Here is a 14444-nt window from a genome sequence, read left to right on the forward strand (position 1 = left end):
CCGCTTTTGGCAGGAAATAAAAATACGCCCCGCAAATCTTTCTGTTTGTCGGCCTTTGCGGAGATTTTCTGCTGTTGTCTCTTCGAAATATTTTCTGATAAGCAGGTACATGTCGGGCATCTTTTGCTACATGGATAAGAGGCAGTCGCACAACAAATAAACCGTATTTCCAATAATAGCCCGCCGACTGTATTGTGGCGATGGGGAGAGCCACATCGCGCCTACCAGTTAGTGAGGCATGGGATTCGCACACATTGCCGAGATGTGACGCACAGGAAGCGAGCACTCCCATTCGCATCCACGCAACTGTGCCCACCCAAAGAGCCGCATATTACCACATCCAAAGCTCCACGTGTCGAAGGCAGGTAAGCAATAACACGGGTTGCAAGCAGTCTCCAAATCTCTGGCCGACAGAGCAACAGTGCGGCAGAGGTTGTATATGAATGTGCAGCGCACCTCCATCCCCACGTCTGGCGGGGTCGTCAAGCGCGGTGCAGCTAGCGCCTTGAGCATTTCATAAAACACAAAAATAACAACCTGACATCATCAGATGGGTCGTGAGTGACCCAGGTCGGTTTCTGAAAAGCACAAGAAACCAACTGTCATACTTGCTATGCAAAGCGCAGCTCAGAGGGAGAATCCTGCAAGGGGCGAGCGCGCGCAGTGCAAACAAAACCGTACACTATTCTGGTGTGATGGCGCCGAGCATTTGCAATTCCTGTCCATCCTGGCGCGGAAAACTGTAGCTGTGCCATCTAGTTGTCCTTAGCAGGCGCAAACAAGCCCATGCCTTTTTCTTTCCTCGTTGTTGAGAAGCAAGCACATGTCAAATTTATGATTGGAGGATGCCCAGGTTCCCACATGCGACAGCCTTTTTTCCCACCTCTACCTGTGGGTGTTCAGCATGAGATCGGCGACGGGGCGGGGCGGTGCCATGTTTATCTTTTTAGTTGACAAAAATAGAACCGACTAGGAACAGACCGACAGAAACTAGAAATTACACGAAAAGTGGGGACCATAGAGGGATAGTCTGAGCGGCGTGCTGGTGGCGGTATGTTCAGATCCATATTGCGAAGCGTGGCTTTTGTCAAAGCGCTGTCAAAACGGCAGTATGTAGAAATGCAGGCTGAATGTGAAAGAACGACGCCAGCCGACTAGGCGTGGCATTGGCTGCAGATAAGCCAGGATAGCAGGCCGCTGCAGCCCATGGGGCATCGGCCCTCATCCTGCCAGAGGAAGCATGCATCCGAGGGGAACCGCAAGCTGGCCAAAGCCGAACAGATTATTAATTGCAGGCTCAGCAAGAAAAAATACACGCGCAAGGTGCATATTGTTGGGGGTGGGACGCGGAGGAGACGCACAGCCTTGGCATAAATGAGGCTCTGAAACAACTTTCTCGTGAAGATTCGCGCCTTCACAGGCATACATCGCAGGCTGCAGTGGCCTATGGCAAGTCTCTCGAGCGCATGCCGAATTGAAGTTACAGCCTATGTCAAATCCGCTATCTTCCACCTGCCTTCCCCTCCTCCCCAAAAAACGCGCACAGCCCAGATGTAATGTGGGTGGAATGTCGCCATGATGTAGGTGTATGTGAAAATACCCATCCTCACAGGCAGTCAAGGTGCTGCATTGATTATACAGCTCCAAGCGGGATGATGCAGCAAGTACATGCAGCCGAGGGGGTTTGTTGTTTGCGTTGGGGCAGTCAAGGCAGGGGAGTCTGCGAATTCGACCCGGATCCACCCCGGCAGATGCAGAAAACGACCCTCTTGTTTGATCTTTCCACACCACCCCTCCCCTTTCACATTGACTTTGCGAGTGCAGGTGCATATGCAGCATTGGGTACATCATGCTCAACCTTTTTTGCTTTTAAAAAAGTCCACGCTTTGGACTCCTGAGCCAACATGTAAACATTTACCCTTGCTCTGAGCGGGGCCTTGAGCACTATTGCCGGCAGCAATGTAGTGCGTCGTTTTTCTAGCCATTCCCGCGAACCCGCTCTTTGCGCCGAATCGGCCGGAGTTTGTATTATCCAGGCTTTTTGAATGGATACAAAACAGCGAGGCGGATCCAGCCCAAACCTACGGATTGCTGATCGATGGCTTGTGGGAATTGCGTGGACGAGCGGAAGAATGGTCTTTCACAGTCAAGATTCGCACTGAGAAGTGGTCTCGGATGCAAGGCAGCTGCTGTTCGGCAGCCGGCTTCCTTGCCCTGCAGTTTCACAGGATAAAAGCTTGTGTTAGCCTAATTGGCGCAGCACGCTTGCACGTAGTGGGGCATCCCACTATTGGTGCGCATGTTGGGCAAACAGGCAACAGGACACCAATGCACGAGCAACCACCATTGTCCCATGTGCAGTCTGAATTTGGGAAGGAGTTGCCATATTGGGGAGGGGACCTGTACGTGCCTGCCTAAGAGGCACGCATATGCGTATCTGCGGGTTGCAAGGTTGCCAAAACCGGCTGCTCCATGCCGCCAGTATCGACATTGTATGCCAGATAAATGCAGGCAATGATGCCATATACCGGAAAAATTCTCCCTGCAAATATACCCGTTGGTCTGGCTGGTCGGCCTAGCACCTATTTCCGAGTATAACTCGGTGACCGACAGCTGCATTATCCCTGTTATGCGGGAGTGACGATGGCGATGGCGATGGCGATTGTTTGTCGGACCCATTTTGCCCCGAGAACGCTGAACCCTGGCCGTCTTTCTGCTCTGCAGTTTGTAATCGACAATAGCGAGGCGCGCACTGGTCCCAGACCGAAGCACATCGGTTCCCACATTGCAAAATCGAATAATAAGCAAGCGAATCTTTTCTCCCCAAAAATTGCTGCTTCCTGAGTGCCGTGGCAGGGCCGGCTCAACACAACATCAAGCTGAACATCCTTTTTTGAGCGGCGCCATTAAGGCGAATCCCTCAAGCCTTCCTGCGATCCAAACTCTGCCGCTTTAGAAGTTCGGGGTTCTGAGAGCTCCATACGCAGAGTCGCATCTCGGGTGGGTTTTCCGCATGGGTGTGGCATTTTGTGCTCATATAGGGCAGCTCCATAGCTGGAAAGGGGACTGCAATCGTGATGTGGGCCGAAGCCCGCACGGATCCTGTTCCTGACCGCGCATCAATCCACTTCTGCCAGTGCAACGTGGCGACATCCAGAAGAGCAGGGCGTGCGCTTGTTGTTTGGGTCGGCTGCTCCCACACCAGGTTGCCAGACGTCGTACGGCATCCAGAACATGGCCCCTCCCACGTCCTCCCCAACCCCAAATCCGCAATCACGATCGCCGGCATCCACATATGATGCTCTTGCGTCTCCCCCGCTCGCACACCTCCCCGCAATCCCCCCCGCCACCATGACCCGCCACCGCTGCAATCATCTGAATAGTGGCATTCAACGATCCGCCGTCTTTCTTTGGCAATGACGAAAACACGCCTCTGCAGTTGCGCTATGTGTGGGGCGCGATGGTAAGGAGGCGCGTGTAGTAGAATGTGAGGATCGCTAATTGTGAGTGGGCAAGTTCCCAGCCATGTTTGCACCACAGCGCTTTCCAAAAATAAGACGAGTGTGGTGGCCATATGAAAGCGAAGGCAGGCGCCTTTATGAATCACATCACCCTGGGAAATCTAAAGGCCATTTCTAGCCCTCTCCAGGAGGTGGACATGGCCTGACGGCGATAAAATTGGGAGACTGCAGCGCGTGGGGAGCACAGAGCGCACCAGCCATAGCGGGTGTGTCATCGCTCTTTGCTGTGCCTCGGTTATGAGGCTGTGGATCTCAGCGCATTTCATGAACGAAAGGAGACCTGCATCACCACGCTGCTATGTTGGCAGAAGGCAACAGAACAATAGGAAAGGGAACGGGAAAGCAGAGTGGATTGCGTGGAGAGGCCGGGGGTGGTGGCAGGGAGGGGCAGAGAGCCTGGATAGGATTGCCGCTCCCTAGAATGCGGGTTAGCCATGGGGTAGCAACACCCCCTGTCTTTTTTGCGCGCTTTCCAGAGTAACAAATTTTTTAGCGGGCCTGAAGATTGCAAGGAGAATTACTGTGTTCGCCGGGCAGCGGAAACGGAATAAATAGAACCGCCCTGTGGCTAGATTCCCTCTTCGAATACAATCCAAATCAACATCAACACTTTTTTCCCTTTTCTCCTCTCCCTTTTACAAAAGACGCAAGAAGCGCAGCCCTTCTCGCCTCTCCAAGCAAAACCCTCGCAGGGAAACCATCACCCAAAAAAACAACCCATCAAAAATGCTCGCTGCTGCCAACAACGTCTTCGCCGCTGCCAACAGCCCAGCCCGGGATTACCCGTACGATGTCATCGAGGACGACACCAGGTAAACGGTGCAATCTCGACGCCTCGAGACCAAAAACAAAACCTGATCGGACGAGACCAAGAGGGACTGGACTGAACCGGCACAAGGGGGCTTTGTGGCCACAGAGCGGCTTTGCCTCCCGGGCCTGCTCAGTGCCGTGAGACTTCTCGGAACCCATTCTGTCACAGACAGGTGGGATGGAGCTCTGTTCGAAGGTGATCTTTCACCGATGCTCGTGCCCCATGCCCGGGCCCCTCACGCTCGTGCTCTCTCCGCCCTGGATCCCCCTTCGCCGTCCGCCAACACCGACCTTGTCTCCTGCCCGATTCAACAAAAGACATCGCCCTTCCTGTTCTATTCCTCCCTTTCCTTTCTCTTATACTCCTCAGATAATCATTCTTACCATCGTCCGTCTGGGGGAGGCTGCACACAACAAAAAAGCACCGCTGTTCTGGCCCCTATTGCGCTCCTCCCGCAGCCTATTGTCCACCCAAAGTTGAACACCGTCCCTCTTTTGAGCCTCCTCCAGTATGCGTCCTGCTATTTCTCACGCAATGCACATTTTTTTGCTGTATACACCCCTCACTCTTTCTTTCTTCTTTCTCTCGCTCTCACCGCATTCTGTAAAGCTCCTCTCTCCCCCCCATTTCAGAATCAATAAAACCCTGTCCATTTTTTGCCTCCGTCCAAATAACCTCGCAATTGCCTGTGCTTGTCGTCATGTATATCCTTCACATGCGACTTGTAAGTTGCACATTGCTGCATTTAGGCAGCATCCCTGCGCTGTCGTCACCAGCAAAGCGAGGTAAACGGCATTCAGCCCCTTGCCCGCATGCGCTCGCGCTCTTCCGGATCGTCCGCAGATCAGTCCTCATGGCAGCACAGGGCCAGACGCGTTATCCAGAATGATGCATCCATGGCGCGGCGACAATCATTTACAAACAGCAGCCTTGCTTTTCTCCTACAAAATAACCAGCGATCGGAATATTTTTGCAGCAAACGAGGATGCCCGATGGCTGTCTCTTCTGGTTGGCCCACACCCATTCGTCCAGCTCTAGAGACAATGGAAATAGGCGTGCATATATTGCAGGATAACGTCCCCTCGACACAGATTGTGTTTTCTTGCTCTCTGCTGCTGTTCGGGCTTTTGGCGCAAACCTCACATTCCGCCGTGCTTGCTGCCCATGCTTTAATTTGTTTCAGGTTGGCCGCCCCTTAATATTTTTGTTTATACCAGAGCTCGGTCCTCACGCAGCGGGTGCATGCTGCCAAGACCAGGCTTGTGCCGACACCCTAGCCATGCCCTGCTCGCTTTAACATTTGTCCACCCTCCTGTTCCCTGCAGACACAAAGAGGTGTGCCAGAAGCAGGGCCAGGGCTGGTGATCACAAATTTTAATTTATTCGGGCACATTTTTTTCTTGGCTGCGTCGCCAGTGCTTTGCCGTTTTCAGACAATCGCGGTAGCATGCTGCATCCCATCCCATTTCTCTGGCAGGACCCATTCGCGGTATGTATGCCCAGTGCCATCATGGCGAGGGGCAACGATTGGTGGCGGTCAACAAGTGGAATACAGCCGGACAAGCTCAGTATGCACACATAAAATGGTCAGACGGGAACCATCATTGTTTGCGCTCGGATCTGCTTGCTCCCCTTTTTCGTTCTGGCTATTCAGGTACAGAAACTCCGTTCGGGTCACCACAAGCCGTGTTCTAGCGCTTGTTGCCGGACCATCCCTTATTTCCAGATACGTATTATACAATTGGTGGTTGCCAATAGTCTATACGCGCTATTCAGTCTTTTGTGTCTGTACACCCATGCTCTTGTTGGAATATGTCTATTTGTGAACACCCTGGACAATGTGCTCGCAGCTTGAATATTCAGATATCCTTAGGATCGGATTCCTTCTCTCCAATTGCCAATAGCAAGGGCAGTGGCAATGCCTCAACCAAATCCACAATAACAGAATAGAACCAGGCAATCCCATCTCCATTGCCGTGCCAACCCCATATACATATATATCATGCCAATTCTCTCTTAATCTTTGTACAAGGCAGTGAACGCTACTTGTAGAGTGCCTGGTGTGGCTAATCAGTATCGCGACCACGGTACAATATCCACAGCATTTCTTACTGCACTGCAAAGAAAGCATGGCACTTCTTTGCCTCAGGGGTAGAAAGGCCTTGCTGCCAAGGAAAGAGACAAAGGAATACAATGAACACAAAATTAACAACAATAATGTCCACAGCAAAACAAACGCCAAAGGGGAAGAGCAGCATTGGTCTGTTGGACCAACAAACCACCTTTTGGCACTCTCACAGCCCGTGGCCTGCAATACTTCTTGCTGACAAGCTCGAGCATGGGCTGGCAGTGCTGCGCACCAGTAACAGCCGCTGTCCGTAACCAGTTTTTGTGCCTCCGGGCCTGGTGATGCGTTTACGGTAATAAACGGGTGTTCTTGAGAACAGCTTGCCTGAAAAGGCAATTGACATGTAAATCAATACCCCACCACACTGCAAAAATTGATGTCGGAAAAGCAAGGGATGCAGAAAACGCCTTTGAACCCCTATCATCATCAGACACCTATTCACTCATCCTCGCCAGGAAAAAAGAGCCACGGCACGTAGAGTCGGACACTAAAATTAGAACCTTATTATGCGAATAAGAGAATGGCGGGTGTCAATGCACTCTGTGCACAAGGTTCAAATGTCCAGGAACTTATTTCAGGCTGGTGCCATCGAGAAAAGAGCTCTCTGCTTTTGCCAGCCCTAGCAGAAATTAAGAACAAGCGGCTGTATTCACACACCCCAATGGGACTTTCGTTTGATAGACCAATGGACCGAGCGGAAGGTGGGCGTATTATAGAGGATCGTCGGTGCCATTATAAGGGTCAATAAACGATATAATTATCGATTATCGCTGTTGCCGTGCTTGATATTCAATAGGCTGCATCTGTGGCTATGGACCGCAAAAGGTATTTGGGAAGTCGGTAAGCGCGAACTGGCCTTTATCATGCGCTTTTCCTCATCTTCCCCAGCTTTGGCCTTGCCTATTCCTCGCACATATACAGCCACGTTGACACCGTTTCCTGTTTCCCCACATTCATTCATATCAAAGAAACCACAAAGAATCATCAATTTACAAGATCTCCTTATTCATTCTTTCTTGCTTTTGTGTCCTAGAGAAGCGTGCAAAAAGGAGCAGCTGGGCAAGCGGGTAAGGCAGCTGGACTGGTTGGAAAGAATAAACAAAGAAGCATATATAACTACCCGACTGCCCGGCGCACTGTGTCTCACGGTACTAGTTCAACAAATAGCTATTCTCTTCTGCACTCAGTTTCTTTTTCTTTCTTCTCTAGCCCGTGTGTTGGGGGTTCAATTCTAGCATCATCTTCCCTCGCATCCCTTGCATACCACCATTGTTGACTTTTCAGTACTAACAGCTCGACCTACATACATTCCACAAATCAGTTAGTCATGTCGATTATTAGCACCTGTGCTCCTTATACTGCCCTGTACCGCCACTCACCACTGCCCATTTTCGATGTAGAATCCGATTCAGACACGGGTTAACAAAGGACTACCGGGGTGGTAGTATCGTATATATACCGTCTACACCGCAGTCAAATATAGACCACATGCACTATTGACTAGATGCATGATTCACTTTTGTGCGACCTATAGAGCTGGTTATTTATATTGACACACCCCCATGTCACGCACACACAATTTCTTTTTTCTCACTATGCCAGCGTCACGATACAATTAACGCAAGCGACGAGCCCTTGCATCACACACCCAGTCCAACTCTCTTCATTCCGTGTATTATTATCTTCATAGAATTTCGCTTTAGACAATATATAAATACATTATCCCTATATAGCATGCCAGAAACAACACAGGGTGCCGGTGTAAAACGAATCTTAGATGGGCTGTTGCATGGGATGCCATTTCCTCTCGGCAACTTTTTGTGCAGCGAGTTTTCTTGCAGGTAGGCCAGAAACAGGTTTTGGTGATGGCATGAGCAAAGACGGACAATAGTGGTGCGGGTATGGAGGGAAGGTAGAAAATCATGCTCCAAGCCTGTTTCAGCTACCTTGCACCTTACATATGCAATCAGAGGGCATCGGCATACAACACGCCCAAGGGGATTTCCACACTGCCATTTGAGGATACTCTGTCCCCATTTGCAAGGCAGGTGCAAATGTTTTTTTGTAAACAATTGCACGATGCTTGCAGGAGCAGGATCTTTCAGGTGCAAGCAGCAAATGGAAAAATCGATGGCTTGAACAGCTGTTGTCAACAAAAATAAATACTACCTACCCACCCCCTTTGCACATGGCTCACGTTCCTGCCAAACATCCCCAACAAAGACCAATGTGCTCCTATTCACCTGAGCAAGTTTGAACGGGTACTGGCATCGTCCAAAATTTTTGCACAAGAGAAAAAATGAACAGCCATTCGTAATAGCAGATTCCTATAGATAACACATGAGCGTACATGGATAGAACAGGGACAGAAGTGCAGAGAGGTGCAGTTTGGATAATGTAGATGGTATCCATATAGTGTTTTTGGTCGTTCCTCGATGAATGTTTTGTTTGCTCTTGCGACACCTATCACTTTCACTAAGAGCATTCCACCTCACCCCACATGGAGCCCAAACCAACTGCCTGCTGGCCGACAGACGTGACAAGAGTACTGGATGTGCAGGGGTCTGGCGAGCGTGCTCTCGATGGGAACAGAAAATCTAGCAGCTGGTGTCTTGGCCCGGTAGAATGTCCTTCTCTCCTCCGTCTCGTGCTTGGCGGAGGGTGACCGGGGGCTGGCTTGTGAACATCAAATCTATTTTGCGCACACGCATGCATGCCGATTATGTATGTTATCTACACTCCATCCCAGGCACTGCCAGGATTGGCTTCGCCTGCCCCGTCAGAAACACAATTGCCCTTAATCCGCGCATACCTATGTCTGTCCTCGCTTGTTCCTAAACAAACGCATGCCGGCACATTGCATCGAGGCGAATAAATTGCATGTCCGACTGCTGCAGCTTATGCTGCTCAAAAGGAAAAGCGTCATGTGACCTTAATTAAAGCCTGCTCTTATAGCAGCGGTGGTAGGAACACCAGGGTGCACGATGCCGTTGTCCTTGCCGCAACTCCTTTCCCGCCTGCATCTCTGCCCACTCTTGTGTCTTTATCCTGTCACCGCGCTCATCCAATATCTGGACCTGAGTTGAACTTTATTCCTTTTGTATCTGGGCATCTGCGAGAACAAGTATGCGGGCTCGGACTATGTGATCTACCGCCCCTGTCTACATGTTGCCTCCAGCCACATCGTGCTGGGTTTGCAATTAGCAGTATTTGATCAGCACCCCTCTTGATCAAGGGCTCTGGCCAGCACAGCCAATCACGCGTAGGCAGGTTCGCTACCAGCGACGCGTTCGATTATCCCCGCTCTTTAGCAACGCGAATTGCAAGGAAAAACAAATTGGAAAAAAAAAAGCTTGCTGCCAGAGTTCAGGCTCGCATCTTCTCTTCTTATTGCGTCTGCTGGCTATCTAGCTCTATTTCCCACATCGACAACAAAAATTTATCATATTGTAAAATACTCACTTTCTTCTCGGAGCCATGTTTTACGCCGAGGCTATCCTGTCAAAGAAGGGTCCGCTGGCCAAAGTCTGGCTCGCCTCGCATCTTGAGCGCAAGCTTACCAAGGCGCAGCTGCTGCAAACCAGCATCCCGCAGTCGGCTAACGCCATAGTTGGACATGAGCATGGGCCGCCGCTGGCACTGCGTCTCTCTGGCCAGCTGCTGCTCGGCGTCTCCCGCATCTACGCGCGCAAGGCGCGTTATCTGCTCGAAGACTGCAATGAGGCGCTGATCCGCATCAAGCTGGCATTCCGTCCTGGCGCTGCTGACATCACATCAGACTCAGTGGTTGCCACACACACATCGATTACGCTTCCCGAGGCTCTGACCGAATTTGACATCCTACTACCGCCATCGTCGCGTGTGTTTGGCGACAGCGCGCTTGAGGTTGAGATGGCTGCGGCGGCAATGAATACGTCCCGTATCCAGGATATCACGCTGGCGGAGCAGTCGTTCGATGTATCGGCGGTGGCACGAGGGGTCGAGGCAATGGATATGGGTGAGGAGGACCTGCTCGGCCACGACAACGACTTTAAGCTTGACCTCGATGAGGACTTCATTCTGTCACCTGGTCCCCAGGGCGACGCCAGCATGCTTGAGCCTGAGATGGGCCGTGACGCGATGCAGGGACTCGATGATAGCATGATCCGCCCTGAGGGCCTATCGCTGGTCGGAAAGGACGGCGAGCCGTTGCTGCCAGGAGATATTTCGCGCGAGGACCTCAACGGTGATTTCAACGGTGATTTCAACGGTGATATCCTGCGGTTTGGTGACGATGGCCTAGACATCTCGCTGGGCCCTGACTCGTCGATGGTGCCCAGCACTCAGGAGGTTGCGCTACAGGAGGCAGAGGCTGCTGTGCTGGCAGCGGCAAACAGGGATGCCGCCGAGCGCCAGGCCAAGCGTCGGAGACTGAACATGTCTGACTTGGTCACCAACGAGGCCACGTCGCTGTCGCCTGACGAAATCCGCAGCCACCTGAACGATGCTAGTGATATTGTTCGTGTGCCGACGTATCTGCCATCCACTCGGGCGCCGCGCCTCGATGCTCTGAGCTCTGCTGCTGTCGCGTCGCGGTTCCTTTCTGGCGCTGGTGCTTCGCCATTTGATTCGCTCTTTGAGCGCACAGGAATGGATCCGTTCGAACAGGAGGTGCCTAGCTTTGTTGGCGGCGCCGATATTGGTGCTGTGGAAGGCGAAGACTTTAGACTGGACGACGTCGAGGACATGGACTTTGATGCGGGCATGGCCGAGGGTCTTGCCAGTGCCGCAGGCCAGCTCGACGAGCAGAATGCTCTGCTGGGGGGAAAGTCGATCGAGCAGCTGGAGCGCCTTGAAGAGGAGTCGTTCCTGCGTCTGGCCGACGAGCAGCAGGGTGATGGTGTGCGTCTGTTTGCTGAGGACCTGCCGGTGCGTGATGAGGATCTGTCAATGCAGGCCACTCAGCTTGAGGCTCTGGCAGCCCAAGACCACGAGGAGGAGCCTGCTGCCACGTCCAGCGCGTCGGGCGCACTGGAATCCGGATACAGCAAAAACACAATCCGCGCCATCCATCTCATTGACAGCGAGTGCCGCAAGGCCAATATCCCGATGGCTGACAGCGTCGCTGAAAGCCAGAAGTCGCTGTCGTACCTAAATGTGAGCAAGGGCGCGCAGCGGTCAGATGCAGTCAAGCTCTTCTTTGAGCTGCTGGTCCTGAAGACCAAAGGCTTTGTCGATGTCAAGCAGGAGGACCCGTTTGAGGATATCCTGATTGCACCGCGCGATAAGCTCCGGCGAGCGGCCGATTCGGTGACTGCTGCGTCGCCAGTCTAAATCTGGCTAATTACACGGTGATTTGTATTTACCGATTATTTCATCTAATGCAGCTTGCTGTCAGCTTTTTCTTTTTCGAGTGGCCAAGCGGTAGCGTGTTTTGCTCTTGAGCTTTCAGACGTATTTTTCTTGCATTACATTTACAATAGTGATATTCGTCATGCTGCGCGCGGCATCAGTTCGGTGTAGGGTTCCGCCTATGGCTTGCACCCGTCTGCTATCGACAGTAGGGGCTAACAGATCCGATAAACCAGTGTCAGGCGTGAGCAAACCGATCAGATCGATTCTGACCGATCCTGACACAGACTTGCAGGGACAGAGCAGCACAGGCTGGCTGCAGCAGCGGTTAAAGGAGGATAACTCCACTGCAAAAACCCGTCGGTCTGCCCGGCCGTTCAAAGTACACAATGCGAGAACAGCTGGCACGCCAAATGATCGCACATCTGGGTTTGTCAAGATCGACAAGACCAGCACGAGCGCGAAAGCAACGAAAGAAGAGGGTATCGAGTCAGAAACGACGCTGACGCCCAAAACCCTTATAGATAAGCTCAAGTGGGAGCAGAGCGGAGAGCGGCTGCAGCGGCTGCGTGCGCGCGCAAAGGACAGGGACCTGGATGGCTGGCAGCGGCGGAAAATTGAATGGAGGATCAAAAAGGTCGAGGAAGAAGGCGATGGAGCATGGGGACCAACAAAGAAGCTGGCAACCTCGAGCATGGAGAAGATCAGGCTGCTGAATGCAGAGTTCCCAAACGAATGGACCGTTAGGAAGCTGTCGGACCAGTTTCATGTCTCGCAGGAGGCTATCAGACGGATAATCAAATCCAAGTTCCGGCCGACCGAGGAGCGCACCAAGAAGCGCGAGACCAAGCGTAGAGAGCAAATGGAGCAGTATCGGAGAGATGGAAGCAGGCACGAGAGGGATCAGGCAGGTAGTCGGCCTGATTAGTTGCTAGCTGGTATAGCCGCTTTCAGTGGCCTTAAATATATTGCGATCGTGAACAGCAAGCGCTTTGGTTGACTGGCGGACTGGCGGACTTGCCAATATGTGCATGAGCACCGGCTTCTGCATATCCAGGCAGCCATGAGCAAACCTTGTTGATTATTGCTATTAACTTGCCGTATCTTGAAGGGTCATTCATTCAAAAAGTGCCGCTGAGCAGCAGCATCAACGGAAGCTGCTGCTTGGCACAAATGTCGTACGATATTTCAACAGCCTGCTGGCTGTTTTTAACCTTTGCCATTCCTGCTGTCCCTGCCGTCTGTGCCTACAAACAAAGGATCTTGCTCTTCGTTGCCAATTCCTGAAGGGCCCAGAGACAAACTGCATTTACATCACCAATGCGGCTGAGGTATTCATAACAGATATCACAGCAACATCTGGAGGGTAGCGAGTCCAGGAAACTGCACCCCCTCCCTGGCCTTCGGCGCTCCGTGGTATCCCAAACGGCTTGCAGCCAGTGGCGGGCGTTTGTTCTTCCGAAGGGCACCGACACAGCTCCTTTCTGTTCATCGGTCGTCAGGCGACAGAAGCGCATGGGCAGGTAGGTTGAAGTGTCCTATGCTGCTGCTGACACCCATGTCTCCTCTCCCCCTGCAGCCGGCGGGCTACCGCAAACGAAGCGTCTTGAAGCGAACTGCAGGCTCTTTGAGTGCCCGCAATCCCACACAGACACACAGAATAGGCTGAGATTATTCTTTTGAGGGCGAACTATTTCCGCAAGGTGTCTCGTAGTGCCAATCTGCCAGTCTGCCAGTCAATGCGCGGGGCAGCAGCAGCAGCTGCACATCGTCACCGCGCATCAGTCCGGCGCAACCCGTGGAATACCGGAGGCTACGGGTTATATTTAGCTCCTCAGTTAGATCCCGGTACAATGCCGCTCAGTCGATCCTGCACCAGCTTGTGTCAATGAGGACGCAGGAATGGTCAGAGGCACAAAAATGATTAGGGTGCCTTCATTGCCCACCATTGACGACGACGACGGCGACGACAACGCCCACGCCCACATCCGCTACCACCAACATCCGCCGCCATTTTCGCAGGCAAGAGTGCGGGATTGAGAAGATTCTGGCAGCACACATTGGGGAACGCTACCAGGGCGTAAGAATAAAAGAGTGTGGGATGGGCAGCTGCGCCGCGCCCAGCGCTGCTTGGTCTATTCTAGGAACACAGTCGACATTGGACGGGACGTTACTGTGTCAAGAGATGCTGTGCTACATGGAGCGGATCAGTGTTTGGCGCAAAAAGTGGTCTCGCCACTCGCTGTGTTTGGCTGAGGAGATGCAAAGGAGAAGCGCAAGAGTGAGAAAAAGCGTCATTCGAACGCATTTGCCAGCCCGCTACACAAACCGCCGGTTGTGCGCACTGGGGATACGAAAAAGGTGATGGGCAGCACAAAGAGTGGAGCGAGTGGGTGGGAGGAGCGCTCTCGTAAGAGCCGAGCGGCGGTAGACAGAGGAGAACAAGCAGCAGCACGCAGCAGGGGTTGAGGATTCATGGAGCAGCGCTCTGTGGTCGCACAACGGGTTCAGCTCTAACGATGCAAATATAGCTTCAGCACCTTGCCTCACGCAATGCGCCCATCATTCCCAAAGCAGGCCGCCTTGTGTTCCTCTGGGCAACGCTTTCTGTGGACCACATTGGCTGATGCCCGCGACAGAGTGCCGGATCGGG

At 52.4% G+C, this 14444-nt stretch overlaps 4 protein-coding genes across 4 annotated transcripts; 2 read left to right on the forward strand and 2 right to left on the reverse strand.

Annotated features, from left to right (window-relative positions):
- Window positions 1-6088: 6088 nt before the first annotated feature.
- Window positions 6089-6545, reverse strand: DL89DRAFT_89137 (uncharacterized protein). Its single transcript, XM_040892214.1, has one exon. It carries the CDS (start codon window positions 6461-6463, stop codon window positions 6149-6151), a length of 315 nt encoding a protein of 104 aa, XP_040746504.1. The 5' UTR covers window positions 6464-6545; the 3' UTR covers window positions 6089-6148.
- Window positions 6546-9441: 2896 nt separating this feature from the next.
- On the forward strand, window positions 9442-11853 carry DL89DRAFT_89152 (uncharacterized protein). Its single transcript, XM_040892215.1, has one exon. It carries the CDS (start codon window positions 9938-9940, stop codon window positions 11771-11773), a length of 1836 nt encoding a protein of 611 aa, XP_040746505.1. The 5' UTR covers window positions 9442-9937; the 3' UTR covers window positions 11774-11853.
- DL89DRAFT_89153 (uncharacterized protein) lies at window positions 11854-13122 on the forward strand. The gene has a single exon (XM_040892216.1). It carries the CDS (start codon window positions 11934-11936, stop codon window positions 12717-12719), a length of 786 nt encoding a protein of 261 aa, XP_040746506.1. The 5' UTR covers window positions 11854-11933; the 3' UTR covers window positions 12720-13122.
- Window positions 13123-13802: 680 nt separating this feature from the next.
- On the reverse strand, window positions 13803-14437 carry DL89DRAFT_265299 (uncharacterized protein). The gene has a single exon (XM_040886604.1). It carries the CDS (start codon window positions 14266-14268, stop codon window positions 14086-14088), a length of 183 nt encoding a protein of 60 aa, XP_040746507.1. The 5' UTR covers window positions 14269-14437; the 3' UTR covers window positions 13803-14085.
- Between the last annotated feature and the right edge of the window lie 7 nt (window positions 14438-14444).

This window comes from Linderina pennispora (assembly GCF_002104995.1).
Source record: "Linderina pennispora strain ATCC 12442 chromosome Unknown DL89scaffold_2, whole genome shotgun sequence".
Taxonomy (NCBI): domain Eukaryota; kingdom Fungi; phylum Kickxellomycota; class Kickxellomycetes; order Kickxellales; family Kickxellaceae; genus Linderina; species Linderina pennispora.

Excerpts from the sequence above, each read along its gene's own strand:
- DL89DRAFT_89137 (XM_040892214.1), bottom strand. The coding sequence starts at position 6,463 with ATGCTTTCTTTGCAGTGCAGTAAGAAATGCTGTGGATATTGTACCGTG.
- DL89DRAFT_89152 (XM_040892215.1), top strand. The coding sequence starts at position 9,938 with ATGTTTTACGCCGAGGCTATCCTGTCAAAGAAGGGTCCGCTGGCCAAA.
- DL89DRAFT_89153 (XM_040892216.1), top strand. The coding sequence starts at position 11,934 with ATGCTGCGCGCGGCATCAGTTCGGTGTAGGGTTCCGCCTATGGCTTGC.
- DL89DRAFT_265299 (XM_040886604.1), bottom strand. The coding sequence starts at position 14,268 with ATGAATCCTCAACCCCTGCTGCGTGCTGCTGCTTGTTCTCCTCTGTCT.